This window comes from Natrix helvetica (assembly GCF_964273705.1).
Source record: "Natrix helvetica genome assembly, chromosome: 8".
In the NCBI taxonomy this organism is placed as follows: domain Eukaryota; kingdom Metazoa; phylum Chordata; class Lepidosauria; order Squamata; family Natricidae; genus Natrix; species Natrix helvetica.
This window is the reverse complement of record NC_138559.1, coordinates 5979156-6006873: the sequence shown is the minus strand read 5'-3', so window position 1 is coordinate 6006873 and position 27718 is coordinate 5979156. Positions and strand designations below refer to the sequence as shown.

General features: G+C 45.3%; 1 protein-coding gene across 1 annotated transcript in view; it reads right to left on the bottom strand.

Moving 5' to 3' along the window:
- Positions 1–27718, bottom strand: part of FAM178B (family with sequence similarity 178 member B) — a 276725-nt gene that overhangs the window by 125861 nt on the left and 123146 nt on the right. Inside the window, exons 11-13 of the mRNA XM_081960741.1 lie at positions 24617–24710; positions 13364–13540; positions 2934–3031 (exon numbers count right to left, since the gene is read on the bottom strand). Of these exons, the coding sequence (XP_081816867.1) occupies positions 2934–3031; positions 13364–13540; positions 24617–24710 (369 nt within the window). The remainder of the gene's footprint in view (positions 1–2933; positions 3032–13363; positions 13541–24616; positions 24711–27718) is intronic.

Below are 27718 nucleotides of genomic sequence, written 5' to 3'. Positions count from 1 at the left end.
GGAGGGAGAGAGTAAGGAAGGGGATGAAGAAAAGGAAGGAAGGAAGAAAGGACGGAGATGAAGAAAAGAGAAGGAAAGGAAGGAAGGAAGAAAGGAAGGAAGGAAGGAAATCAATTAACAATCTAAAGTCTGATGAAGTACCAATGATATGCAGGTCTTGCTGCCAATGCTTAGGAATTGACCAAGGATAAATCAGGACTGACGTGGCCATGGATGCCATCTCCACAAAAGGCTTCAAAGGAGAGCAGGAATAAAGTCTATAGACTTTGGCTTTGTGATGAATGCTTTTAGAACATGGAACACAGAATCATAGGGCTGGAAGGTCTTCTAATCCAACCCCCCCCCTTCTGATCCAATGCTTGTCCAGCTTATGCCTGAAAACCTACAGCAACGCAGCACCCATGGCTCCAGGAGGCAAGACACTCTGCCGTTTAATTGTATTCACTGCCAGGAAATCTCTCCTTACTTCTAGCTTGGATCTCTCAGAAAATAGGAATAATTGTAGTTTGTTTGTTTTTCCCTGGACCGTGAAGGATTGACTTCCAAGTGATGAAAGAGGGGCTCAGAAGAAGAGGAGGGAAGAGCTGTGAGGTTTCCAGGGAGTTCTAAGATAAAGCTAAAGGTTCCCCTCGCACATTTGTGCCAGTCATTCCCGACTCTAGGGGGTGTTGCTCCTCTCTCCGTTTCAAAGCCGAAGAGCCAGTGTTGTCTGAGGCGTCTCCATGGTCATGTGGCTGGCATGACTAAACACCAAAGGTGTTACCTTCCCACCAAAGGTGGATCCTATTTTTCCACTTGCATTTTTTACCTGCTTTCGAATGGCTACGTTGGCAGAAGTTGGGACAAGTCATGGGAGCTCACTACGTTACGCGGCGCTAGGGATTCGAACCACTGAACCGCCGAACTTTCTGATCGACAAGCTCAGCGTCTTAGCCACTGAGCCACCTGGTGTGACGTATATAGCACATGAGGAACCATTGGTTACCTCTTGCTTTTTCTTCCAGTGCAATTCTAATGTTCAGATTCCTTCTTCTAAAGTCCTCCATCTTTCAATTTTCCTCTGCTGCTTTCGGTCCAACCTCTGGGCTTTTTAAAAGCTGTTTTCGTAGCTGCCTAATTCACCTTCCCTGTTGGAGAACTTGCTTCTTAAGGGACAAGAAGTCCATTAAAGTCAAGCAGGGCAAGAGATCGACCAAGGATTCAGCACAGGTGATAAGGAGCAGAAAATAAAGCAGTGCCTTTGAGCTTAGATTTTCTCTAGGTCTTAACTGTAAATGTGCTTTTCATATTTTTCCCCCTCAATTTTTGGAAGCTGAGAATAGGTGAAGAAAGGGTACAAGAACTTGTCTTTTGCACATATTCCCCAGCTACCGGCATTAAGAAATCTACTGCCGCATACGATCATCAAAAAGAATGCCTTTCACTTAACCTTGTGGCAGGAGGTTCCGCAGGTTAATCCTGTGCTTTTACGAAAGAAGCTGTTCTGACCTAGGCTTCCCAAGAGCCTGAAGCAAACTCCTGATCCCGACAAAAAACCCTTTTATTAATTTAAAGTGAATTTTGCTCATTCACATCCAGTAAACACTTTCAAGGGAGGATTTATGGTCACAGACCTTATCAGTCTTGGAGAGCTGACAGGCCGAGATCTGCAAAACCTGGCAAGGAGTCTCGGAGGGTCACAAACCATTGAGGCGAACTAATTGTCTCCTGCAAACTCCACTCCCCTTTCATTCCTCTTTTCTTTCTTCTGGGAGGGGCCATTCACCGTCCATCTGTGGCCTTCCTCCCAAGTCGACCCCTGTTCTTTAGCTGTTCCCTTGGTCTGGCAACTCTGCGCATGCGCACACTGGGAACAGGCTCCAGCTGTTCTTCTGCCCCACTGATGTCTGACTCCGAAGGCAGCTGATAAGAGGCATAGGGCTCTGGCCCCCTCTCTGCCTCCCACACAGAGCCCTCCCCAGACTCCAGGACTGGCCCATGTCCCTCCCCAACCTCCTCACTGTCCGAATCTGCTGCCAGCTCCCCTGGCCACTGGTGGGCCACAACATTATCTATGCGATTCCTAACTGCTGAAATCCATAGTCTCTCCTCCCAGCATTTTTCCTCTAAGCTTAAAAAAGCCCAAACTGCTGTAACCTTTTATATTTGAAAGGTTTGGCTTCCTCTTATTTTTGTTTACCATTTTCTGGAAATCTCCCAGCTCCTTTTCGCAATGCACCAAATAAAACAGCCCAACAAAGTTGGTATGTTTATTTTCTGCTATGTTTTCCAATCTGGAATTGGCCTTTCCGTCAATGCAAATCGGGCCAATATTTTTTACCGAGCTCTATATGATCCCGCCAGACCTCTTTCCTGACCAATCACACACCTGGTTCAGATGTAATCTGGAGGCTGGACCACTAAGATTTTTCTGCCCCACCTGCTCTGTTTGTCAGGCCAGCAGCCATCTTGTCTTTTGGATATTACACCTGCCACACTTTCTATTATTCTACTATGCCTTTTTCTACAGTGGGAAAATGGGAGGGGGGATTGTACAGAGTTAGATGATATGAAGCCATAACAAAGTTCTTTCTAGAAAGCCAAGGTCATCCTTTGTCTTTGTACCTTTGCACCTGGCTGGAACTGGATGGGTGGAACTGCCAGCATGGCAGTGGGAGATTGGACCATGTGATGGACTTGTGGGTGTGGGGACAAGAACTTGAACTTTCAACTGGGTGGGGAAAACCGGGAAGCTTTCAGATTTGGGTTTTCCCAGATGTGCCAACATGGTTCTCTTAATAAATTGGAACTTTGAGCAATAATTTGCCTTGGACTCTGATTTACTTTCGGATGCTATTTGGAACCCTGACACTATTTTGCATTGGTGGGTGCATCCTGCCCCTGCCCCTTCCCCAATTCGGTCCAAAGCTTGTCGCCATGCGGGAAGGACTCACCGTCCTCTAGTTGTGGTGTCTGGGAAGCAACGCACGACAGCGACCATGTTGTGATGATGTTGCGAGACGTGGCTGAGGGACCTGCATAACTCTGGCAGCTGTTAAGGAAAAGAGAAGTCGGCTGTGAGTTTGCGACGGGGAGATGCTCCACAGAAGGCTTCCTGAGAAATCAGTTCCAGATGGCAACTGCTAGTGCAACTCGCTTTCCAATTCTCTCAGGGTGCGCTGAGAATTCTATATTTAAGTTTGCAGGGCTGTGTGTATGTTCGGCTACCTTCTGTACATGCCAGTTGGTGGTGAGATTTGGTGAAACAACAACTCTTGTGTATGCACCACTCTTCCCCCCTATCCGTTTTCCCCAAGCGGTTCTAAAAAGATGCGTTCTATCGCATTTCGAGCAGATATTCCCACTGTATTCCTTTTCAAAAGCATAGGTAAAGGTTCCCCTCACGCATATGTGCTAGTCGTTCCTGACTCTAGGGGGCAGTGCTCATCTCCATTTCAAAGCCGAAGAGCCAGCGCTGTCCGAAGACATCTCTGTGGTCATGTGGCCGGCATGACTAAACACTGAAGAGGCATGGAACGCTGTTACCTTCCCACCAAAGGTGGTCCCATTTTTCTACTTGCATTTTTACATGCTTTAGAACTGCTAGGTTGGCAGAAACTGGGACTAGTAACGGGAGCTCCCTCTGTTATGCGGCGGTAAGGATTCGAACTGCCGAACTGCCGACCTTTCTGATCGACAAGCTCAGTGTCTTAGCCACTGAGCCACCGCGTCCTTGAAGTATAGACTACCCGATCTTAAACTATAAGACTACCCAATTGTGAGCTACAGACTACCTAATCCCGTTTAACTTAGTTTGGTACGCAATGCAAACCCACATACTGTATATTCTAATAAAACTGCATATGTTTAATACAATGGAAAAAATTGTCCTAGGGTGACGAATCTCCAACTTTTTATTATTTTCTTCTTTAAAAAAAAAGAGTTTAAACATTTTGTTCAGAGTTCTTTAATAACAAATGCTTCGTGCACAGAATTTTAGGTGGAATTCAATTGCTTTTTTTTTTTACTGCTTAGAAACTTTGCCGTAATATTTGTACTGAAGAAAATCTGCCACGGAGGGGAAATTCTGCACAATGGTATCGTTTTGTTTTCAAAGTCAAGGGGGAGAAACGAAGAATTACGTTACAATAGGAGCAGCTGTCCCTGGACATGATAGTTGACATTTTCTATCCGAGAAAATGTCAACTACCCGCTCCCCTCCTTCTCATTCAACGTCGTACTTTTACCAGTTGTGCATTTGTGTGTGTGTGTGTGTGTGTGCGCGCGCGTGTGCGTTTTCCAGAATGTCTTGAGCAATTTCAACCAAACTTGGTACACATATAACTTACTCTCTGGAGAAAAATACTGCGGGGGTAAGACACCCCTAACGCTCCTCAGGGAGGGTTCTATTAAGATACAGCCTGTTGTGCCTTTAAATGGCTTCTACTATACTGCTGTAAAATGGATTCTACTGAACACTGCAATAGTAAAAGCTTCACAGTACTCCACAAAGGGGCTCACTCTGGTAAGGGGGAAAATCCAACATTAGAAATTATATTTGGTCAGGACATTTCCCCCCTATAAATAAATATCTGGGCAACGCCAGGCTATCGGCTAGTAGTATTATATTATTAATTTAGTAACCACAAATTGTGACGGGCAATTCATTTGTTAAGTGAAAGGTTCATGCCCTTAAGTAAAGAAGCATTCTTCCTTGTGTTTGTGGAGCTATGTAAGGATTGCTCATGACGTTACTTCTCAGCCATCATCGTAACCAGGGGCGGTATTCACTTATCTTCCCTACTGCTTCGCAAATGTGAGCGTGCATGCACAGGCACTTTTGATTAAAAATAGTACCTAAATGGGATGTCACAGAGCTGGGGTGTGTGGGCGGGGCCACCCACGATTTCCACTAACAGTTCAGGCAAACTGGTCCGAACTTGAAGAATACCTCCCCTGATTGTAACTGCAAATGGTGACTAAGCAAGGACTACATATCCCATCACGGAACACTAAACTCCCAGAAGTTTTGTGCGTGTGTCTGCATATAGGTGTGCATCAGGGGTTGCTTCTGGCTTCTTCTATTGCTCAGGGATGTGCTTTGGGCACACATGAACACGCTACGCGCACATGTGCTATAGTTAAAAAAACAAGATGGCACCACCTACACACCACCGATAGAACCGGTTCGGGGGCATGGCCAGCCAAGTTACTACCTACTCAGCCGAACCGGTCCGAACCAGTAGGAACCAACCTCTGGTGTGCATCTTGAGTTTGGAAGGTGGCTACCCAGCAGGGATGTCCATGGGGGATTCAAAAGAGCAAAAATGATGACACTTAGGTGATCAAAGCCTCACCTCTTTTATATATCCTTTGCCAAATGATTTGGAGGGAGGGGCTCCCACAAAGCCTAAGCTTTTCTGCTGGAACAGGATTTTGAGTCCAAAGACTGTCAAAAAAATGAAAAGGTCCTCTCAGAAGTTAAAAGGAAACCGATTAGAAGGGATTACGAAATGGATTGATTTGGATTCTTTGATAAAAGCTTGTAAAAATTAACTGAAGGACCTTGATCGTTGTGGGAGATTAGTGGAACTAAGTGCTTGGTTTTCTACCCAGGTTCATAAATTAACTGCGGTCTATTAGCCCTCTGCACTTTTCCGAAAATAAATGGGAAATACTGGAATGATGAAATGATGGCTTAGTTCGGATAACTGTTTGGGGAACATGAACTAGCTTGCTGGCCATTCATCCAGCGAGTGTTTGAAGGTATGATGGTCCTGGAAAAATAACTTTATGCCTATGAAGATTCCGACAGATGTCTGCTCGAGTTGCCACAGTCTTTCAGGGGAATGTTGATAAACACCCACCTTTATCTCCCTTGGAATGCTGCCAGAGACCTAACTGCCAAATGCAGAGCAAGGCCAAACGTTGCACAGAGTCAAATATAACTTTTCAGAGCTTGAACCGACCAGATGAACTAATTGCTTCCTGCAAAAGTTGACGTCCCGTTCGCTCCTCTTTTATGCCTTATCAGAGGGGCCAATCATCTCCAAGCCTTCCTCTCGAGTTGACCCTGTTTTCTTAATTGTTCTTGCCTTCTGGCAGCTCTGCGCATGCACACACTGGGAACAGACTCCCATTGTTCTTCTGCCTCGCTGATGTCAGACTCCGCAGGCTCCGGAGGCAGCAAATAACTACCAGATGGCCTTGGCCCCCTCTCTGCCTTCGACGCAGAGCCCTTGTCCGAGCCTTCCCCAGACTCCAGGACTGGCCCATATTCCTCCCCAAACTCCTCACTGTCCGGCTCTGCTGCCAGCTTCGCAGGCAGCCAGCAAACCACAGCACCATGCTGGCTCAGGAGGTCTGGGAGTTGAAGTTCACAAATCATAAGGGGGCTATTGTTCCCCACCTTTGCTCTACCCAGATTGATTGGGGAGAAAGGGATTGCAAGAGAGTAAGCTGTTTGCTGTTCTACACATCAAAAGCTTTGTGATCATGCAACAGGGAAAAGTCAGGAAAAGGGGAGACTACTTAAGAGCAGGGGTGTCAAACTAGCAGCTTGTGGGCTGGATGCGTCATGCCCACCCTAGCTCCACGAAGAGGAAAAACCCATTGCAATGCGTCACGTGACAGCAATGTGATGCCACGAGATTGACAGCTGTGCCTTAGAGAATTCACTTGTTCTCTCTCCTCTCCCTCCGTCCTCTGCAAAGTGGAGAGACTGGAGAAGAAGGGATTGCAAGAGAGTACCATACTGCAAACTGCTTGTGTAATGTGTACACAGCCCCAGCCCTGGGTTGTAGCCCAATGACATTGCTTGTGATGTGTACACAGGACCGCAAGCAGGCCCTTGAGCATTCTAAAGGACAGGGGAGGGGTCAAAAGGTAAACAAAAGCCAAAAGTGTGAAACTGAATAGTCTCTATTCAGCTGGAGAGCACAGTTGCAGTCCTGTGATGTTTCATTTGGCGACCATTTGGCTTAACAGTGGAATTGCTACCCTGTTTCCCACAAAACAAGACCCAACTAAAAATAAGCCCTAGCTGTCAACTCGCAAAGCATCCCTGGCCTGCTCTCGAGTTGCTATAGGTAGGAGGGGGGGGGAACTGACGGAGCAACAGAGCAGCCACAACCAGAAGCACATAAATAAGCTCTGGTTAAGATCGTGAGCCAGACAAACACATTTTAATACTGTGTTTCCCCCCCAAATTAAGACCTAATCAGAAAATAAGCCCTGATGCTTCTTTTGGAACAAACATTAATACAAGATCCGGTCTTATTTTTGGAGAAACATGGTAGTTTCAATTAGGATTACTAAACTAGGAATACCCTGACACCACTGAAGAGTTGAAAGTTACCTCAGCAAACAGGGAACTGAACAAAAAGACCCCAATTTAAAATTGGGGAGAAGAGGGAGAGGTGAACTGTTTCAACTTTCATACAACTTTCATACATATTGGTCTTTGCTAGACCAATTCTCAAATACAGCTCATCTGTCTAGAATCTGCAGTGCATATCGGACATTAATACAATCGAGGGAGTCCGGAGATATTTCACGAGAAGGGAGGACTTCCACTCCTCTGCTCGCAACAGAATCCCTTATGCCACCAGGCTGGAAATTTTGGCCTTGGACAACATAGAACTACATCACCTTCGGTCTGACCTAAGCATAGTACATAATACATAATTTTATAGTACATAGTACATAAAATTATCCGCTACAATGTTCTACCTGTCAGTGATTACTTCAGCTTCAACCACGTAGTGTAAACTATTCCAAGCTCGATTGCAGAAAATACGTAAGGTAAACTATTCCAAGCTCGATTGCAGAAAATACGACTTCAGCCACAGAGTGGTCAACGCCTGGAATGCTCTACCCAACTCCGTGGTTTCTTCCCCAACCCCCCATAACTTTAACCTTAGACTGTCTACTGTGGACCTCACCCCATTCCTAAGGGGTCTGTAAGGGGCGTGCATAAGCGCACCAATATGCCTCCCGTCCCTGTCCTAATGTCCCCATTTGTTCATATCCATTTCATGTATTCATAATCATGTTTATACTTATATATATTATCTCATACATGCTTGATGAAATAAATGAAATAAATAAAACTAAAACTAAAACTTAGCATCATCCTGCTGTCCCTGGAGACACAGAGCAAAAAATACACATCCAGGAAATGGAAGAATTCTCCCAAATGTGGAGTCACTTCTAACACTTTTACTTGGAAGCTCACTGTGCCAAAAAAAGGACAGACAGGACATCACCGCTGAGCAAGGATTAAACTCCCATGCAAAGCAAATGAATAATGTATGGTTCCCCCCCCCATATAAATACACTTGGTGAGGGCTATCAGTGATTCAGAGATGAAGAGCTGGGTTACGCAAAATTGGCTGGAGGGAACTTAACCTAGTTTTATGGTCTGACAAGCCAGTTTTCCCAGGCTGGGAGCACAAATTGAACTCAAACAGAGCTATCACTGAGGGAGGAATGGCCAAGGTCTCCACCGTCTTCTGGAAATGGGGTGGGGACTGAGGGAGAGATTCATTCTTTCAAAACCAAAGGAAAAAATGCATTTCCCTTTTGTGCAAATATGAGGTTTGTTCAGGAGGAAATTGTATTTCCTTTCTTTCAAATCTCTTGAGAACAGAATATTTCCTCCATAAAATGAAGAGCCCTGGGGGAAGCTGCAACATTAGTTAGTGCCAACGCATGGGTCTCTTGGATTTCTTACTATACCCAATTAACAAAATGCCACAGATTTTAATTGGTCAGACCAACACTTTAGCTCCTACTACTTCGCATTAACAGTTCTGGGATCTTCCAAGTTAGATGCTGATTATTGATATTCTTTTTTCACAATGAAGCTTGGTATTTCTTTCTCTCTTGTTAGATTGATGTGTCGTGGCCCGCCAGCAGATCAGACAGCAGATTTGGACAGTGAGGAGGTTGGGGAAGAACATGGGCCAGTCCTGGAGTCTGGAGAAGGCTTGGATGAGGGCTCTGTGTCAGAGGCAGAGAGGGGGCCAGAGCCGTCTGACGGTTATCAGCTGCCTTCAGAGTCAGACATCAGTGGGGCAGACGAACAGCTGAAGCCTATTCCCAGTGTGCACATGAACAGAGCTGCCAGACGAAGGGAACAACTAAGAAACAAGGGTCAACTTGGGAGTAAGGCCATAGGTGGACGATGTATGGCCCCTCCCAGAGGGAATAAAAGAGGAGCAAAAGGGGAGTGGAGTTTGCAGGAGACCATTAGTTCACTTAATTGGTTCGTGACTCTCAGAGGCTCCTTGCCAAGTTGTGCAGATAACGGCTTGGCAGCTCTCCAAGCCAGATAAGGTCTGTGACCGTAAATCCTCCCTTGAAAGACTTTGCTGGATGTGAAGGAGCAGAATTCACAGTAAATAAATAAAAGGGTTTTTTGCCGGGACCAAGAGTTTGCTTCAGGCTCTCGGGAAGTCTAGATTAGAGCAGTATGTGTGCTTTGTGGGGGATGGACAGATGTGAGTTGACACCTCTACTCAGATGACTACAATGCTGAATGGTCAGAGATAAAATGAGGACCCAGATTGTTGGGGGCAATATGGCAACATTGCACACCACTCAGAGAGTGCTGTGAAGCACAGTGGAGCAGTATATGAGTCTAAGTGCTACTGCTACACTGGGCATGAGGGGTAAAAAGAGCTATCTATCCATAAGCTGCCTTTCTCTCTCTCTCTCTTTCTCCCTCCCTCCCTCCCTCCCTCCCTCCCCCCACCCTCCTGTGACATGAGCTGCCCAGGCATGCTTCCAAATAAAACACTGGAGTGCAGCCACCTGTTATTTTCATTATTTTTTTCGGAGATTGCCTCCAGGCTATATTTGTAGCCCGGAGAGCTTCGCCTTTTCCGTTACACCTTGCTAAGCTGCCTGTTTATTTATTTTTATTTTTTAATTAAAACTATAAATAAACAAATCCAGGCGGATGTGGAGCTTGGAGGGGGGCCAAGGGAGGATTTCTGCAAGCCAGTTGCCACCCAGGAAGCCCAAGGTGTGGACAGGGGCCATCCATCTTAGAACAGGGGTCTCCAACTTGGCAACTTGAAGCCATGTTCATCTCCCGCATATGCCCCACTCCCCACGCATGCGTGGCAGAGACATGAAAATCAGCTGGCTGGCGGGAGGCAGGCGTGCATGCGCGTTGGAGCTGGGGCGACAGCTTGCATGTATACAGAGAAGGCTCTGGGTGCCACCTCTGGTTCCATAGGTTCCTCATCACAGCTTTAGGCAAACAACGCCTTTCTCCACATGAATAACAATAAGGTCACCAAGCCACCGATGCTTTCAAATGCTGGGGATCCTTTTCAGGATTGGGTCGGGTTCAAAACTAGGGAAGAAAGAATCTGGAGCAGGCTAAACGCTTCCACTCAGCGGGTCGTGGGCAGCTTAGCCGAGTGGAGAGGGCCAGACCAAGCCAATGCCAGCCGTTCTGCCAAGCTCGGCGGGGAACTGAGGCATCCAAGCCTATTATGCCAGGGGGTTTATTAAGCCGTAACAATTAATTAAGAAGCTAAATGGAAGGCACCATCGGTGGAGCTGCAGAGAAAAGCGGGACAGTAATAGGGGGTATCAAACCTCCGACGTAAAAAGCCGACGGACCGAAATTCCCTGTAAAATAAATTTCAGCAGGGCATCCGTTGGCTGCAGATTGCAAGAAAGCACAAAAAATCCAAATCTTTGGATTGGATCCAAAGATTGGAAGAAAGCAAAAAAAGGGAGTGAAAAAAGAATATAAGTTGCTGGCAAATAAATAAGGTCCTTCCTATTGAACATTATTCTACAGCTTAACCTGTTAGAATGACATGTTGATATGTACAGTTAGAACAATGAATCAGTGGGACAATTTGCTTCCAGAAATTGTGGATGCTCCAACACTGGACGTTTTTAAGAAGAGGTTGGACAACCATTTGTCTGAAGTGGTGTAGGGTTTCCTGCCTAAGGAGGGGGTTGGACTAGAAGACCTCCAAGGCCCCTTCCAACTCTTGTTATTCTATTCTATTCCATATTTCTATTCCATTCCGTTCCGTTCCATTCTCTATCCTATTTACTGTATATTCATCTATTCTGTTCTGTTGTGTCCTATCCTATCCCTTATTAATACAAGGACTACCTATAGTAATTAGGTGCCCACAAAAGACCCCTGCTGTGTCGGTGAGAACATCTTTTCAGAGGGTTTGCTGTAGAATTTCCAACAGCTGCCCTGGCAATTTTTAAAATTCTCGTTGGGCTCTTGCTCCTCTGACTGCCGCGTGATGGAATAAATTAAATAGACAGAGCTCCCCTCCGTCATTTTTCTTTCTGTTAAAAGAACACTGATCTCAGGAGGCGAAACAGCAATCTATTTGTTGTTTGACACTTAGCATCAAATGGAAAGCACTTTGTCTGCTCAGACAGTCTACGGGGGATTTTCGTCTTTGTCCTACTGAGAAGTCGGAAGTGAGTGAGGCTGGGTGGAGAATCCATCTTGTCTCAAACTCGTTGGGTAAACAACTTCTCTTTAGAATAATCTGGTGTGTATCATGGCACATCTCAGCATCTCATCCTGCTGACGCAGAATAACACAATAACAGAGTAACAGTTTCTTCTCCAGTAACATTGTACTGCAAACTAGAACATACGAAACCTTTGCTAGACCAATTCTCAAAAACAGTTCGTTTGCTTGGAATCCACACTGTATATCAGATATTAATATGATTGACAGAGTCCAGAGGTATTTCACGAGAAGAGTCCTCCGCTCTTCTGCTCACAATAGAATCCCTTATGCTATCAGGCTCGAAATTCTGGGCTTGGACAACCTGGAACTATGCCGCCTACGGTCTGACCTAAGCGTAGTACACAAAATTGTCTGCTACATCCTACCTGTCAACGACTACTTCAGCTTCAACCTCAATTATACACGGGCAAACAATCAATACAAACTCAAGGTAAACCGCTCCAAATTCAATTGCAGAAAATACGATGTCAGCAACAGTGGTCAATGCCTAGAGTGCCTACTTGACACTGTTGTTGCATCCCCAAACCCCCATAATGTTAACCTCAGACTGTCTACTGCTGACCTCACCCCATTCCTAAGAGATCTGTAAGTGGCGGGCATAAAGAAATAACTGGGCGGTTCAACCCTCTGCCCAAGCAGGAGACCCTGTACAATTCTGGACAAATAGCTGTCCAATCTCCTCTTAAAATCTTCCAGTGATGGAGGAGTCACAACCTCTTGAGACAAGCTGTTCCACTGGTTATTTTTCTCACTGTCAGGAAAGTTCTCCTTATCTCTAGGTTGCTTCTCTCCTTGATTAGTTTCTGTTCATTGTTTCTTATCCTGCCTTCAGGTAATTTGGAGAATAGGTTGACCTCCTCTTCTTTGTGGCAGCCCCTCAACACTGCTATCATGTCTCCCCTAGTCCTTCTTTTCTCTAGATTAGCCATATCAAATTTCTGCTGCCATTCTTCATGTGTTTTATCCTCCAGTCCCCTAATCATCTTTGTTGCTCTTCTCTGTACTCTTTCCAGAGTCTCAAAATCTTTTTAATAATATGGTGACCAAATCTGGATGCAGTATTCCAAGTGTTGCCTTACTAAGGCTTTTTAAAGTGGTACTAATACTTCCCATGATATTGGTTTTATCCCTCTGTGAATGCAATTTAGGATTGCATTGGTTTTTTGGGTGGCGGATGCACACGGCTGGCTCATATTTAAGTGGTTGGCCACAAGGACTCCCAAGATCCCTCTCACAGTGACTGCTATTGAGCCAGGTTTAATCTAATCTATACCTCTACTTCTTTTTTTTTTTTTTTGCCTAAGTGTAAAACTTTACTTTTCTCTACACTCAATTTCATTTTGTTAAATAGGGCCCAGTATTCAACTCTGTTGAGATCCAAGGATAGATAACATTGCTTCTTCTGCTCCTGTGTCCTTAATTGCCAACAGACTTAAAGGCAGTAAATTAATTTCCCCAAGAACAAAAGTTGGAGGCAGGGAAAGCAGCATCAGCTAAATTTTGATGCTGTGGTTCATATGAAGAAAGCCAATGGCAGGCTCTTTCATGTTTCACTAGAATGATGAAAGTGGCATGGCAGTATCATGATCCTTTGAACACATGTGGCTTTGTATGTCGATGCTAGAATAACCAAAGCATGATGGTCCTTTGGACATGTGTGGGCTTGCATGTTGATGCTAACCACTAGAATGACCAATGCATGGTCATTGGACCATTGCACCCTTTGGACACGTGTGGGCTTGCATGTTAATGTTAACTGTAACACTCCGACCCCTTTCCTCCCCTTGAAGATGCTGCAATGGGCAGGTTCAGGAGAAAACTAAGAAGGCAGCTCTGTTCTGCGGCCCTTACCGTTTCCTCCCATTTCTGGAGGCCTTCAAGCAGAATCAGCAGCAGTTGTTGCAGATCTATCAGAGGCTGTTTCCGCAGATTATGGTCCAGGCTGACCCGGCACAATAGGGAGATGATGGCCAGGCGTTGGTGGTCCGGGTAGCAGCGCGGCTGGGTTGTCACGCACAATGTTAGGAACTGGAGAGGAAAGGAGAAACCAAAATAGCTATCAGGGGGATGTGACAGTGTTTCCCTCAAGGCTGACTCAACCGCAGCAGGAAAGGAAAGGTGGAGTGCGGATAAAAGCAGGGAGGCAGCGGCGTCCCAAACATGACCCGTTTGGGGTGCCGCAGAAGGGACTTCCTGCGCTTTTTTGCCACGCTGATAACTTCCATGCCAGCTGGGTGTGTAAAGCCACTGACACCCCCACCTCCACGGTGAGCCAGCTGCGGCTGGGACAACCCATCACGTTAACAGTGTGAGTCAGAGCCCGGGGAAAACATTGCATCCGATGACAAAGTAGTCCGATAAGAATATAGTGGTTAAGAGCCATGGTGGCGCAGTAGTTAGATAGTGGTACTGCAAGCTACTTCTACTGATTGCCGGCTGCCAGCAGTTCGAGTCTCACTGGCTCAAGGTTGACACATCCCAAGTGAAATATGGACCCAGATTGTTGGGCGCCAGAGGCTGACTCTGTAAACCGCTTAGAGACGGCTGTAAAGCACTGTGAAGAGGTATATAAGTCTAAGGGCTATTGCTATTCCTCCTTCCTCCCTCACCCTTACCTCCTTCCTTCCTTCCTCTCTCCCACCCTCCCTCCCTCCCAGTGGTTAGAATGCAGTATTGTGACCTAACTCTGCCGACTGCCAGCAGTTCAATCCTGATTGGCTCAAGGTTGATTCAGGCTTCCATTCATCTGAGGTGGGTAAAATGAGGACCCAGATCGCTGGGGGCCATAGGCTGACTCTGTAAATCGCTTGGAGAGGGCTGTGAAGCACTGTGAAGAGGTATATAAGTCTAAGGGCTATTAATCCGTCCTTAAACCTCAGGAAGACCTTTTGCCCCTAAGTTCTATTTGCTGATCATCATCTCTTTGGCTTGATGTCCCTGGGCTCTCTTATCTCCATATCTGGCTGGTTTTGGGGATCTTCTATGTGGAGCTTTGCAGTGCGGTTTTCAAAACCTCCCAAAACATACAAAAGGTTGGTAAAGTAAATAGATAGGTTTCCAAACCATGAGAATAATAGGTAGCTGAGGGTTGAAATGAGGGGCCCTTGGTGCCTTCTGAGCTTGGTTGTCTTCTTGCATAAGTTTCACTACCCAAACTAGGTAATATCATCAGGGCTAGAAAGGAGGGGGGGAGGATGAGGAGAATGTTAAAATATTCATGACTGGGAGAGACATGGGAACAAAGTCAGCCAATGGGAGCTTAAACAGATCTGAATCTTTGCAAAGTATTGAAACAGAAACTTAAGTAGTCTGCTGCTCTGAGAAGTACATAAAGGAGTTAATGAATCCAGCTGCATCAGTTATCTGTGTGTGCTTTCTGGATCTGATTTTTCTGCAACTAACTCTGACAGAGAAGAAGGAAGAGGAGAAGGAAGAGGAGGAGGACTGTGGGATCCTTGGTGCTCTCTGAGATTGCTGATTTCCTTGCAGACGTTTCATGACCCAATTAGGTAACATCATCAGTGAAACCTCTATAAGGAAACAACCAGGCTCAGAGAGCACCAAGGGCCCCTCTAGATAGGGGGACCCCTTTTTTAGAAACACACAGACCTCAGAAGACATTATGTCCAAGGATGCACACATATAGTAGACATGCACTTCAGGTATTCAAGGTTATGTTTCAGTACATTTTAGTCTTGAATAAACAACCATCACAAAAAGAGGCAGGCTGAAAACAAAAATACATCAAAAGCCTCAAAATCCAAAATTCCATTCTTTATTCGCAGGAATGTTGCTGCCAACCACATCAACTCAACTTTCGGGTGTCAAATGGAGGAGACAATAGCTGCTCCTTGTACAGTGAACAAACAGGGGCTGAAAAATTGTTGCAGTGGAGTTTTAAGTTGCTGTCAATGATCTGGATGTGTCACTTTGCGATAAATGCAGAGTGAACATATCAAGTAAGTGGAATAAAACTGACATGTTTGGTTTTCTCTCCGAGACAAAGGCTGATAAAGTGAAGGCAGGTAGAAGTGGCTTCATGAAAAAGAGTTGGAGGAGAAGATAAATGATAGCACCAATAAATATCCAAAGCATCACCTTCTAATGGATTAATACACAAGTCAAAAAGAGGGCTGTGAAACTATCTACGGACCCTTCGCATCCTGGACATAAAGTGTTTCAACTCCTGCCCTCAAAACGACGCTATATAGGGCGCTGAACACCAGAACAACTAGACACCAGGACAGTTTTCTCCTCCATGTCATCCCTCTGTTAAACAACTAATTCCCATAACGCTATTTAGTAAGGCTGTATTACTATTCTTCTCATCCTTCCTATTACCTACCGTATTTTTTGGAATATAAGATGGACCTTTTCCCCCCAAAAAAGTGGGTGAAAATCTGGGTGTGTCTTATATACTGAATACAGCATTTTGCCGTCCCCAGCTCCTGGGTGCTGGAGAGGGCAAAAATGAGCAAAAAATGGACAATTTTTGCTCGTTTTTGGCCTCCCCCCCCCCCAGTCCCCTGGAGCACTCTACAAACCTCCCAACGCATTGCATGCTCCCCCCCTTTTTTCTGCAAAAAAGCAAGGCGTGAAGAGGGTTTGGGAGGCTCTAAAAGGTTTTAAAACCTTTTTAAAAAAATTACCTCTTCAAAATCATGGTGCGTCTTATAATCCAAAAAAATACAATATCTCCTTCTCTACTTACGGCTATAACTTTGTTGCTTGTATCTTTCTGATTTATATTGTTTTATTTAGTTTCCTAGCACGATTTATGTTGATTGCTTATTTAGCATCCTATGACTATCACTAAGTGTTGAATCTCATGACTCATGATGAATGTATTTTGATGATGACTATGATCATGATTCATTGCTGATAGCTTTTATGTACATTGAGAGCTTATGCGCTGAGGACAAATTCCTTGTATGTCCAATCACACTTGGCCAATAAAGAATTCCATCCCATTCCATTCTCAATTTCTGCTCTGTGCTGCTCTGCTCTTTAACCAGGTTCTGGGACAACAACTTTCAAAACACTTTGAAGAGATTCATCAAAATGGTTAAGAAAGCAGCCGTGGATGGTTGAAAAATCCAAATTCTGGGGGGACCTTCGTGCTCTCTGAGCTTGGTGATTTTCTTCCAGGTCTAGAACAACTTGCCATAGCCAACTGGCTGTAAGACAACGCAACACGGCCAACTCCTTGCTGGCCAACTTGCTTGCAGTCCAGTTGCCTCTTGGGGGGGAAAAGAAAGCACCTTTGAGACAACAATAATCTGGGTGACCAAGAATCTCCAGAGCCATTTAGAAACTTTAGGAGTTTTGGTTTTCCCTGACTTTTGGGGGGATAGGAAACAATAAACAAGGGATGGGTGGTTTCAAGAACTAACTCTGGGACCAGATGATCCCACAGTGGGTAAAGACACCACTTCCTTTCTTTAAACATCTGGGGATGCTACAGGCTGTCTGTCGTTCCCTCTTGCCTCCCATGCACACTCACTGCAGCTTCCTCGCAAGTGCAATCTGAAACTGAAGACTGTTTCTCTTGCGAGAGCCACAAGATTGACAGGTGGGCTGGATCAAAGCCCAGCAGGGACTTCACATCTAAGCAATTGTCTTATCACGTGTGGGTTGGAAGGTGCCCTGCTGACACGGCATCTTTCCAAAGACGGTTGTAAAGTGTGTTGGGGAAGGAGTGATGGTGCTGTGTTTTTCACACATGCTCTCTCTGCTGAGGTCTTGCACTCCCTGCCACGAGCCAATCGGAGAGGATGTGTGCGTGTGAACGGGGAGCCCGTTTGCAGCTGTGCAAAAATCGAGGCGAGCGGTGGCCACGGATAGGTGTGAGATTGTCATGCGCAGGATGTCAGGAGTCAAGGGTTTTTCAAATGAATGCAGGTTGATTGCATGCTAACACCCTACGAGGATCTGAAGTACTAACAGGTGAAGCTAATTGGCAACAGGCCAGAGCCAATGGGATTCAAGGTGGTCGGGGCTTAGATCTCTTGTGGGTGTGAAGAGACTTGAGACTGATGATGTGCTTGAGGCCTCCTTCGAGCTCAGCCTGGTCATCTCCTACAGAAGTTTCTTTTTTGGTGGTGGTGGTGTGTGTGTGTGTGTGATTGATTGATTACATGCCATCAAGTTGCTTTTGACTTGCGGTGACCACAAAGATACACAGGGAGTCCTTCACTTACGACAGTTCCTTTAGTGACCATTGGAAGTTACGACGTCCCTGGAAAAAGTGACATGACACTTTTTTCACACTTTTGACTGTTGCAGCATGTATGGTCACATGATTTACATTCAGGTGAATGGACCCACCCCTAGGGAATAAAGAGGAGCAAAGGGGGAGTGGAGTTTGCAGGAGACCATTTACTTCATTAGTGGGAAGATTTGTTCGTGATTCTCAGAGACTCCTTGCCAAGTACAGTGTTGCGTTCGGAAGCTATCGGCCTGGCAGCTCTCCAAGCCTGATGAGGTCTGTGGTTGTAAATTCACCTTTCAAAGACTGTTTGCTGGGATTTTGCTGCATGTGAATGAGAGGAATTCTCATTAGCTTAATAAAAAAGGGTTTTTTTTTCTTGGGACAAGGAGCCTGCCTCGTGATTTGGTGAAGCTTGGGTCAGGACAAGCAAGCATGATTCCAACCCTTACGGTCCTGAGTTTTCTTTTGCCAATTGAGCCCGCCATACTTGCTGATGTCGTCGATCAATCTTGCTTTGGCTCTCTGTCGTGATCGCCTTTGATCAAGTGGGATCCATTCTTTTTCACAGATGGACAGAATTGGAAGGGACCTTGTTGGTCATCAAGTCCCAAGCAGGAAACCCTACACCCGTGATGGCGAACCTATGGCACGTGTGGAACAGGTGGGATGCAGAGCCATTTGTCTGGGCACGTGAGGCATTGCCCTGTCAGCTGGCCAGGGCGCATTTTAGGCTCTGGAGGGCAAAAATTGGCCCTATGAGGAATCCGCATGTTCAGGAATGGTGACTTCCAGTTTGTCCGTAGGGTAGGCCCAATTTTCCACCTCCGGATCCTTCAGGGGCCTTCAGGAGGCTTCCCTGAAGGCTCCGGAGGGCAAACACCATCCCTATAAGCAAACCAGAAGTCACCATTCCCAAACTTCCGGGTTCCCCATAAGTCCGTTTTTCGCCCTCCGGAGGCTTCAGGGAAGCTCCGGAGGGTGTCCGGGGGTGGGGAGGAGGCTGCTTTTGCTCTCCCCAGGCTCCTAATAAGGCTCTGCAGCCTGGGGAAGGTGAAAAAAATGCGGCAAAATCAGGGTGTGTGTGTCCCCCTTATCGTGCACATTTGGCGCGCTGGGGGGGTGTTGCGTGCATAGCATTTTGGGTGTGGCGCACCGGTGCACGACCCCCCCTGTGCTCCCCCCGCTTTTGGCATGGCAGCCAAAAAAAGATTTCCCCTCACTGCCCTACACCATTTCTGAGAGATGGCAGTCCAGTCTCTTCTTGAAAGCTTCCGGTGGTGGTGATTCTATGCCTCCCTTGGTACGCCTGCCTTCAGTTTTCGTGCTGTGTGACCACCTCGTTTCCATTTCAGTTCTTTTACCCTCTTGATGATAATATATTGATATTCTCAATATCTGCTGAACAAAACTCTGCACCGGCGACAGGAAGGGCATCTGGCCATTAAGACACTCCACTAGCTCCATTCAGTTGCCCAGACTCCACCCAGCAAAGGGATTATGGAGTTGTTAAATGAAGGGACGCGGTGGCTCAGTGGCTAAGACACTGAGCTTGTCGATTAGAAAGGTCGGCAGTTTGGCGGTTCGAATCCCTAGTGCCTCATAACGGAGTGAGCTCCCGTTACTTGTCCCAGCTTCTGCCAACCAGTTCAAAAGCAGGTAAAAAATGCAAGTAGAAAAATAGGGACCACCTTTGGTAACAGTGTTCTGTGTGCCTTTGGGGTTGAGTCAGGCCGGCCACATGACCATGGAGACGTCTTTGGACAGTGCTGGCTCTTCAGCTTTGAAACGGAGATGAGCACCATCACCCCCTAGAGTCAGGAACGACTAGCACAGACGTGCGTGGGGGACCTTTACCTAAATGAAGATGATGGTGATATCCCCCCGGATGATAATCGTATGTTTTTGTTTGTTCTCTAATCCATGTGCAGGTCTTCCTATCTTGTGATGCCGAGCATCTGATCTTGGCAAGCGAATATTGAAGTGTACATATGCTCCCCACTGTGTTTTTCCACCGCAATCAGTTGTTCAGTTGGAGAAAAAGCCACACAGCAGTTTATTTCCCTTAAGTTATTGGGCTTGCAAGAACTCTGGCTTTGAGAAGATTGCGCTGAGACCTTCTCGGCAGGTTTCCTAAAACGCAGAGTCTTTTTTTCTTTCTTTTTCTTTTTTTGCAAAACGTTACAATTTCTCCACCTCTCAAAACTGCCACAGCTTTGTCTTTGGTTCAAAAAAACAACAACAAAAAGAAGGAAAAGAAGAAGCGATCTCTGGCTTGCCTGCAAACACATCAATTGCAACTGTCTGTGGAATGTGATTGCCCCCCTGTCACACACACGTTCCGAGTGACAAGAAAAATTGTCCCAGCTGCACGCAGCCTATGTTTCATAGCGTGGCTTTCAATGCAACAACTCCTCTTTTTTTTAAAAAAAAAAGCTTTCTCCATTGCCCGTCTCTGTACAGTTGAGGATGAAAACCCTGGAAAAAGTATTCATTGTTGCAGCGTTTTTGCGAAGAGCTTCAGATCTTTGGGCCAACGTTTTCCATACCAGGAAGGCTTCTTCCATGGAACAAACAGCTTTGGATGCTTTAATACTATGCCAATTTCCATTATGCTTTGCCCAAGTGAAAACCCTAATCCCTTGGTTTAGTGACACCACAATCAGCGGTGGGTTTCATTTATTTTTACCACCGGTTTGCCCCTGCGCGCACTCGTGCATGTCACACGTGTGTGCGCCTTCTGTGCATGTGCCCAGCCTTCCATGAATGAGCTTTGCTCGTGCGCACACCTTCCGTGCATGCACCTGGCCTCAAAAATGTCACTAAGTAGAACAGCATAGCACCGTTTGTCAAAGAATAAAATCCTCCTCGTGCCAGTTGAATTGTGGTATTCAGCCAGTTCGGACCAGTTTGGGCAAACCTGTAGCAGACATCACGGGTGAGGATGTCTGCTACCAGTTCTCCCCAAACCGCTCCAAACAGGCTGAATACCACAATTCAACTGGCACGAGGAGGATTTTACTCTTTGACAAACGGAGGATTAACAAGGTGGTAGTAGATGTGCAAGAACAAATAGTCAATGCAGGAAGTCCTCAAGAGCCCCAAATTTCTGCTGCTAAGTGAGACATTTGTTAAGGGAATCCTGCCCCGTTTTACAACTTTCCTTGCCATGCTGGCTAAATGAATCCCTGTTTTTTCTTACGTTAGTGACACAGTTGTTAAGCGAATCTGGCATCCCCACTGACTTGGCTTGTCAGAAGGTCACAAAAGGGGGCACTGCAACCGTCATAAATATGAGTTGGTTGCCAAGCATCAGAATATTGATCACATGTTCATGGGGAAATTGGAACGGTCGTAAGCATGAAAAATGGCCATAAATCATTTTTTGCAATGCTGTTGTAACTTCGATCGTACACTAAATGAACTGTTGTTAGATCGAGGACTGCCTGTACATCATTTGCCCCAGATTTGGAGCTCTGTTTGCACAGTTATAAGGATTGGGAAAGCTTGACGTTATAATAGAAATACACTTATGCAAAATATGAATCATAAAATGCGAATAACCTCCTTCTTATACAAAAGTGTCACAAGATAAGTTTCCAATGTGCACTGCAGAACCATAACAGCAGGAGATTAAAAATAATGCAAAAGCCATGCAGAAGGAGAAAGAATATTCATACCCATTAATATTCATGTGTGGAGGGCCCGAGTGGAGAGACAGAAAGGAGGAGGACCTCAACGGGTGCCTAAAAGACAGAACTGTAGGTTTCCTTGGGATTTATTGGAGAAGATTCACCCGTAAGCAGCCAAAAGGTACAGTCCCTTAATCTCAGTCCCACTTCTGAGGATCCTAGTAACTGACCAGGACAATAAATGTGGAGGCACTCCATCAGTCATCTCGATTCCAAGTTATCTATGGCCATATCTATATGGAAATGGAATGCTTGAGTGATGGACAACACAAGGACATCAATAGAAGTGTAACCTCTGTGAGAGGTGGGAAATTTGATCTATCATTTGAAGCTATGAATTTCTCCAGAAACCCACCTATTCCAGCTAGCCGGCTTGGCCTAATTCCACCTATCCCACCTCAGTTCTATTTCTAAATTTTTAAGATTGGTTTTAAGGTCTGTTTTTTAATTTTTATAAATTGTACAGGGGTTGTTTAATTTGCTTTTTTACCTATGTGTATGATTGTTTGTATGTTTTAAATTTATTCCTGTACACCGCCCCGAGTCCCTCCGGGGAGAGGGGGCGGTCTAGAAATTTAATAAATAATAATAATAATAATAATAATAATAATAATAATAATAATAATAATAATAATAATAATAATAATAATAATAATAATAATAATAATTATTATTATTATTATTATTATTATTATTATTATTATTATTATTATTATTATTATTATTATTATTATTATCCTTACAGCCTGTCTATTCTATTCTATTCTATTCCCTTCCCTTCCATTCTATATGCTACGCTATGCTATTCTATTCCATATTCTATTCTATTCTATTCCATTCCATATTCTGTTCTATTCCATATTCTATTCTATTCCATTCCATTCCATTCTATATTCTATTCTATTCCCTTCCCTTCCACTCCATTCCATTCTATATGCTATGCTGTGCTATGCCATTCCATTCCATATTCCATTCCATTCCATATTCCATTCCATTCCATATTCTATTCTATTCCATTCCATATGCTATGCTGTGCTATTCCATTCCATTCCTGTTTCTGCCACACCAACTTTATCTCAACCAAGATGGGTATCTAAATATAAACTGATCCACCTAAAGAAGTAGAACTATGAATTAATTCCCCTTGAAATACATTTGGGATCCTGCTCTCAACGGATTCACAATGCCACGCTTTAGTAATAACAAAATTCACTGTTTATTTTTCCCCCCAATCAAAAATTCTAAAAGGGCAGAAAAAGGGACATGACTGGAAATATCATGTAAACAGTGAAGTCATGTTTCAGAAAAGAGTTTAAATCAAGAAAATCTGCGTGCAGGTAGTCCTCGACTTACGACCCTGATTGAGCCCAACATTTATGTTGCTAAGCGAGACACTTGCTAAGCGAGTTTTGCCCCGTTTTGCTACCTTTCTTGCCACCGTTGTTAAGTGAACCATTTGTAATTGTTAAATTAATAACACGGTTGTTAAGTGAATCTGGTTTCCCCATTGAATTTGCTTGTCAGGAGCAAAGGGAGGGGGTCATATATAACCCTAGGACAGTGATGGCAAACCTTTTTGTAAAGGCGGGCCAACATTGTGTGCGCACATGCTATTGTGCCCGCACGCGTGCCCACAACCACAATTCAATGCACCATGCCCACCTGTACATGCGTGCGCGACCCCTGACCTGACCCCGTGGAGGGGACATTTTTGCCCTCCCCAGGTTCCGGAGGCTTTCCTGAAGCCTGGGGAGGTTGGAAACAGCCTCCGCTGGCCCTGTGGAGGCCCTCCTGAAGCAGGAAACATACCATTTCTGAACTTCCACTTGGCCTCTTGGGCCCATTTTTCGCCCTCCCCAGGCTCCGGGGAGCCGGGGAGGGCAAAAACAACCTCCCTTGGCCCTCTGGAAGGCCAAAAATCAGCTGGCCGGCAGGCGCATGCGCACCGGAGCTGACGGTTCTCGTGCCGGCAAATATGGCTCATGTGCCACCTGTGGCACGCGTGCCATAGGTTCGCCATCACAGCCCTAGGATGTTGCAAATGTCATAAATATGAGTCAGTGGCTGAATTTTGATCACGTGACCACGGGGATGCTGCAGTGGTCATAAGTGTGAAGTACCAGTGCTGTTGTAACTTCAAACTGTTGCACCTTGAGCACTACCTGTATTACAATTTGGAAAAAAAATGGGTATCAACTGAGGAAAATCAGGGTGATTCGCGTTAAAGGAAGTTCTAGAAATATTTATGTTAATGGTATTGAATTAGGGGGATAACATGTAGAATGGTGCTCGTAAGCTGCCCAGAGTCACCTCTAAGCAAGAAGGGTGGCGTAAAAGTTTTAAAAATCTATATATATAAAAGGAAAGTACCACTCACTCATCACGAAATCTCCAGGACCGTAAAGCCTACAAATTTGAAATTTGGCACATATGTTCCTCTCAACTTCCAGATGCTCGCTAAGAAAGGATTTTTTGAAATGACCATCAGATCATTAGCATTTCTTATACAGTAATTAACATGCTCTGATGCTAAGGAGTTCTACTTCCCCTCCCCACCTGAAAAGAACTCTGTTCCAACTGCCAGTTGCCTCACATTCTGACACCTCAGTTCAAACTGGCAGACATTCCACTCTTTCAGTCAGGATTTGATCTGGGGCTCCTTACAATACTAAACGTCGGTACTTCACGAAAATGTCTACACCTTCCAACTGCTTCCGGACTCAAGGCGGCGGGAGCAATATTCCCTTATGTATTTCAACTTCCAACTACCACTGAGCCAATAGATTGTGCTACAGATTTCCCCTGCATTGCCCGATCACATAATTTCATTGCGAAGCACGGGTATCCAGCTACTAATAAAGTCCTTACATTGCAAGATATTGAAAGTGGGAAAATTATGAAAGTTTCTACGGTTTTAAAAAAAACAAACCGTGGCCATGTGGCCAGCATGACTGGATGCGAAAGGCACACGGAAAGCTGTTACCTTCCCACCAAAGGTGGTCCCTATTTTTCTACTTGCATTTTTACGTGCTTTCGAACTGCTAGGTTGGCAGAAGCTGGGACAAGTAATGGGAGCTCACTCCGTTACGTGGTGCTAGGGATTCGAACTGCCGACCTTTCTGATCGACAAGCTCAGCATCTTAGCCACTGAGCCACTGCGTCCCTCAGCATCTAATTGTAGCAGGAGGTTATTTGGATGCCTACCTTGAACGTATCTTCCAGCATTGGTATGAAGCTAAGCTGGAAGTAGATATTTTCGTTCTTGACGTCTGCAGGATGAGAAGAGTATTCTGGGAATCTGCAAATGGAGAAAGAGAAAGTCAGAGGAGGGAGACCAAAGGTAACCTTCACCGTCTCCGCAACCGGAGCAGACAGCCAGTCTGAAGAGCCATGTCTACCCCTTGGAAGGTCATCAACCAAGATGTTTTCCTCACCAAGCTCTATCAAATTTGATGGAAACTTCTTGGAATTTACTATGCTTTCCTCTAAACGCCTAATGAGGACTCTGCCTCATCACTTATGTTTCTGTTTTGGGTTCAAACTCTCCTTATTTTGGAGCCCGCATGTTAGAGGAAGCCAATGTTGGAATCAGCCTGGACCCCAAGAACCCTTGACAAACTCTATTTGGGGTTCCTTCCTTTCGAAGTACCAGGATTCATTGCCCAATCCAGAAGGCTACAAAAAAATCTAAGGGAAAAATATTACTTCCTGGTGGCATTTTTAAAGCTTTTTTTTTTTGTTGCTGTTGTTAGTTGCGTAGTCTTAGCCGACCCATCGCAACCCCATGGACAACGTTCCTCCAGGCTTTTCTGTCCTCTACCATTCCCCAGAGTCCATTTAAGCTCATGCCTACTACTTCAATGACTCCATCCAGCCCCCTCATTCTCTGCTGTCCCCTTCTTCTTCTTTTGCCCTCCATCGTTCCCAGCATGAGGCTCTTCTCCAGGGAATCCTCATTAGGAGGCCAAAGGATTTGAGTTTCCTGTTCAGGATCCAGCCTTCAAAAGAGCAGTCAGGGTTGATCTCCTCTAGGACTGACCGGTTGGATGGCCTTGCAGTCCAAGGGACTCGCAGGAGTCTTCTCCAGCACCAGAGTTCAAAGGCCTCCATTATTTGGCCCTCAGCCTTCCTTACAGTCCTTTTTTTTAAAGCTATGTGGAAATAAATCCTTCCCAAAAGCTTAAATAGAATGGGGTGGGTGGGTGGGAATGCCATATTTTTAAAACAGGTTTGTCCAATCTTGGCAACTTTAAGACTTGTGGATTTTAACATCTTGTGGATTTTAACGCTTGTGGATTCAACGCCTAAGAGTTGTGGATTTTAACGCATGCCTGCCATGCATGAATTCTGGATGTCTGTGGAGATTCTCACCTATCCAGGTCATAGTTGTCTCAAAGGTGCTTTTTTTCCCTTCCCCTTCAAAAAAGGCTGTTTTTTTCTTGAGGAGGAGGAAGAAGAAGTTGATTGCAATGAAGCTTCTTGGATGAGAAGTGAAACGTTTTCTTCGCTTTCTCAAGGAAAAAAAACCTCATTCCAGTTATGTTTTGAAGAAGAAAAAGGCACCTTTGAGATGAATTCTGGATGTTGGAAGTCCACAGCTCTCCAAAGTTGCCAAGGTTGGACACTCCTGGTTTGAATGGACTCCTTCAAAATCAAATTACAGAGCATAATTTCAAAAGCCCCGAAGGGAAAGGCCTCATATGATCCAGAAACTATCTAATATTTGCTACTTTTCTAGGACGAGTGTTTTGCAAAATATATATGAGAAAACTCATGGGGTTCCCTGAATTCTAGACCAAACATAACGGGTTCTAAATTGAAATCCTGGGCATCCCCTTAGTTTAAAACATCAGGTGACAGCCTGTCTGGTGGCAGCCTTCCTCCCAACATGCGTGATTTCCGATTCACGGACTTCAATGCCAAGAATTTTCAAAGTATAACCGTTCAATTAAAGTTCAATTAAGGGAAGAGCTGTAAATCAGGAAGAGAAACATTTAGAACACAACAGATTGAATCCTGATTTATTCATGGTCAGAATAATTATGAGTTAAGATCAACATGACTCAAGAGTCCTGCGTGAACTTAATGCAGACCTAAAGCAATAGTTGGGTTGATGAGCTAAGGTTGCAACAGATCTTATTTCTGCAGAATGCTAGATGTGACCCAAGTTTTACAAAGGGCATTTCTCATGCTTCCATCATGCTTCAATCATTCCCAACCCTTCAACCTTCTATGATCATCCTTCCTCCCATCCTTGGAACTCTGAGAACAGGTAGAAAACACCGGTGCTCGGTGGCGCAGTGGTTAGAGCGCAGTATTGCAGGCTGCTTCTGCTGACTGCCGGCTGACTGCAATTTGGCAATTCAAATCCCACCAGGCTCAAATCCCACCAGGCTCAAGGTTGACTCCTTTTGAGGTCGGCGAAATGAGGACCCAGATTGTTGGGGGCAATTATGCTGACTCCGTAAACCGCTTAAAGAGAGCTATAAAGCACTGTGAAGCGATATACAAGTCTAAGTGCTATTGCTATTGCTAACAAATGGCTCCCTCCAGGTGACCAAGAGCAAAATGTCGAAGTCAACATCCTGTCCCCTGAATGCCACCAGTTTCTCAGATACCAGAATACCCTTGGTCCAGCCCCATGCAGGAAAAAGAGCAAAATAAGAATTTTGCCCCTCACTCATGTTTTCGGTATAAGTTGGGTGAATTCATCTATCTGTTTGGTAACAAAAAAATCTGAGCTGGGTGAAAAGGGCTTGGATGGTTTATTTGTGTCAGAAAGACCATAGTTAAAATAAGGCATAGCATATAACTGGGATGGAGAACCTATGGTACACATGCCACAGGTGGCATGCAGAGCCATTTGTCAGGGCACGCGAAGTGTTGCCCTGTCAGCTGGCTAGCTGAGTTCAGCCTTTTTTAAAGAGATTTTTCACCTATAAATCTAATAAAACTTAAACTTAAACTTAACCCTCCCCAGGCTCCAGAGGCTTTATAGGAGCCTGGGGAGGATGAAAAGAGCCTCCCCCCTCCGGAGGCCCTCCGAAGGCTTCAGGAACTTCCCTGAAGCCTCTGGAGTGCAAAAAACTGGCACTATGGGCAAACAGGAAGTTCAGGAACGGATGTCCGGTTTGCTCGTAGGGTCAAATTTAAGCCCTCCAGAGCCTTTAGGGAAGTCTCCCGAAGGTCCCTGGAGGCTCAGGAGGACTAAAAATGGCCCTATGAGCAAACCGGACTTCCGCTGGGTCCTTTTTAGTCCTCCGTAGGGCCTCAAGGGGGCGGGGGAGGCTGCTTTCGCCCTCCCCA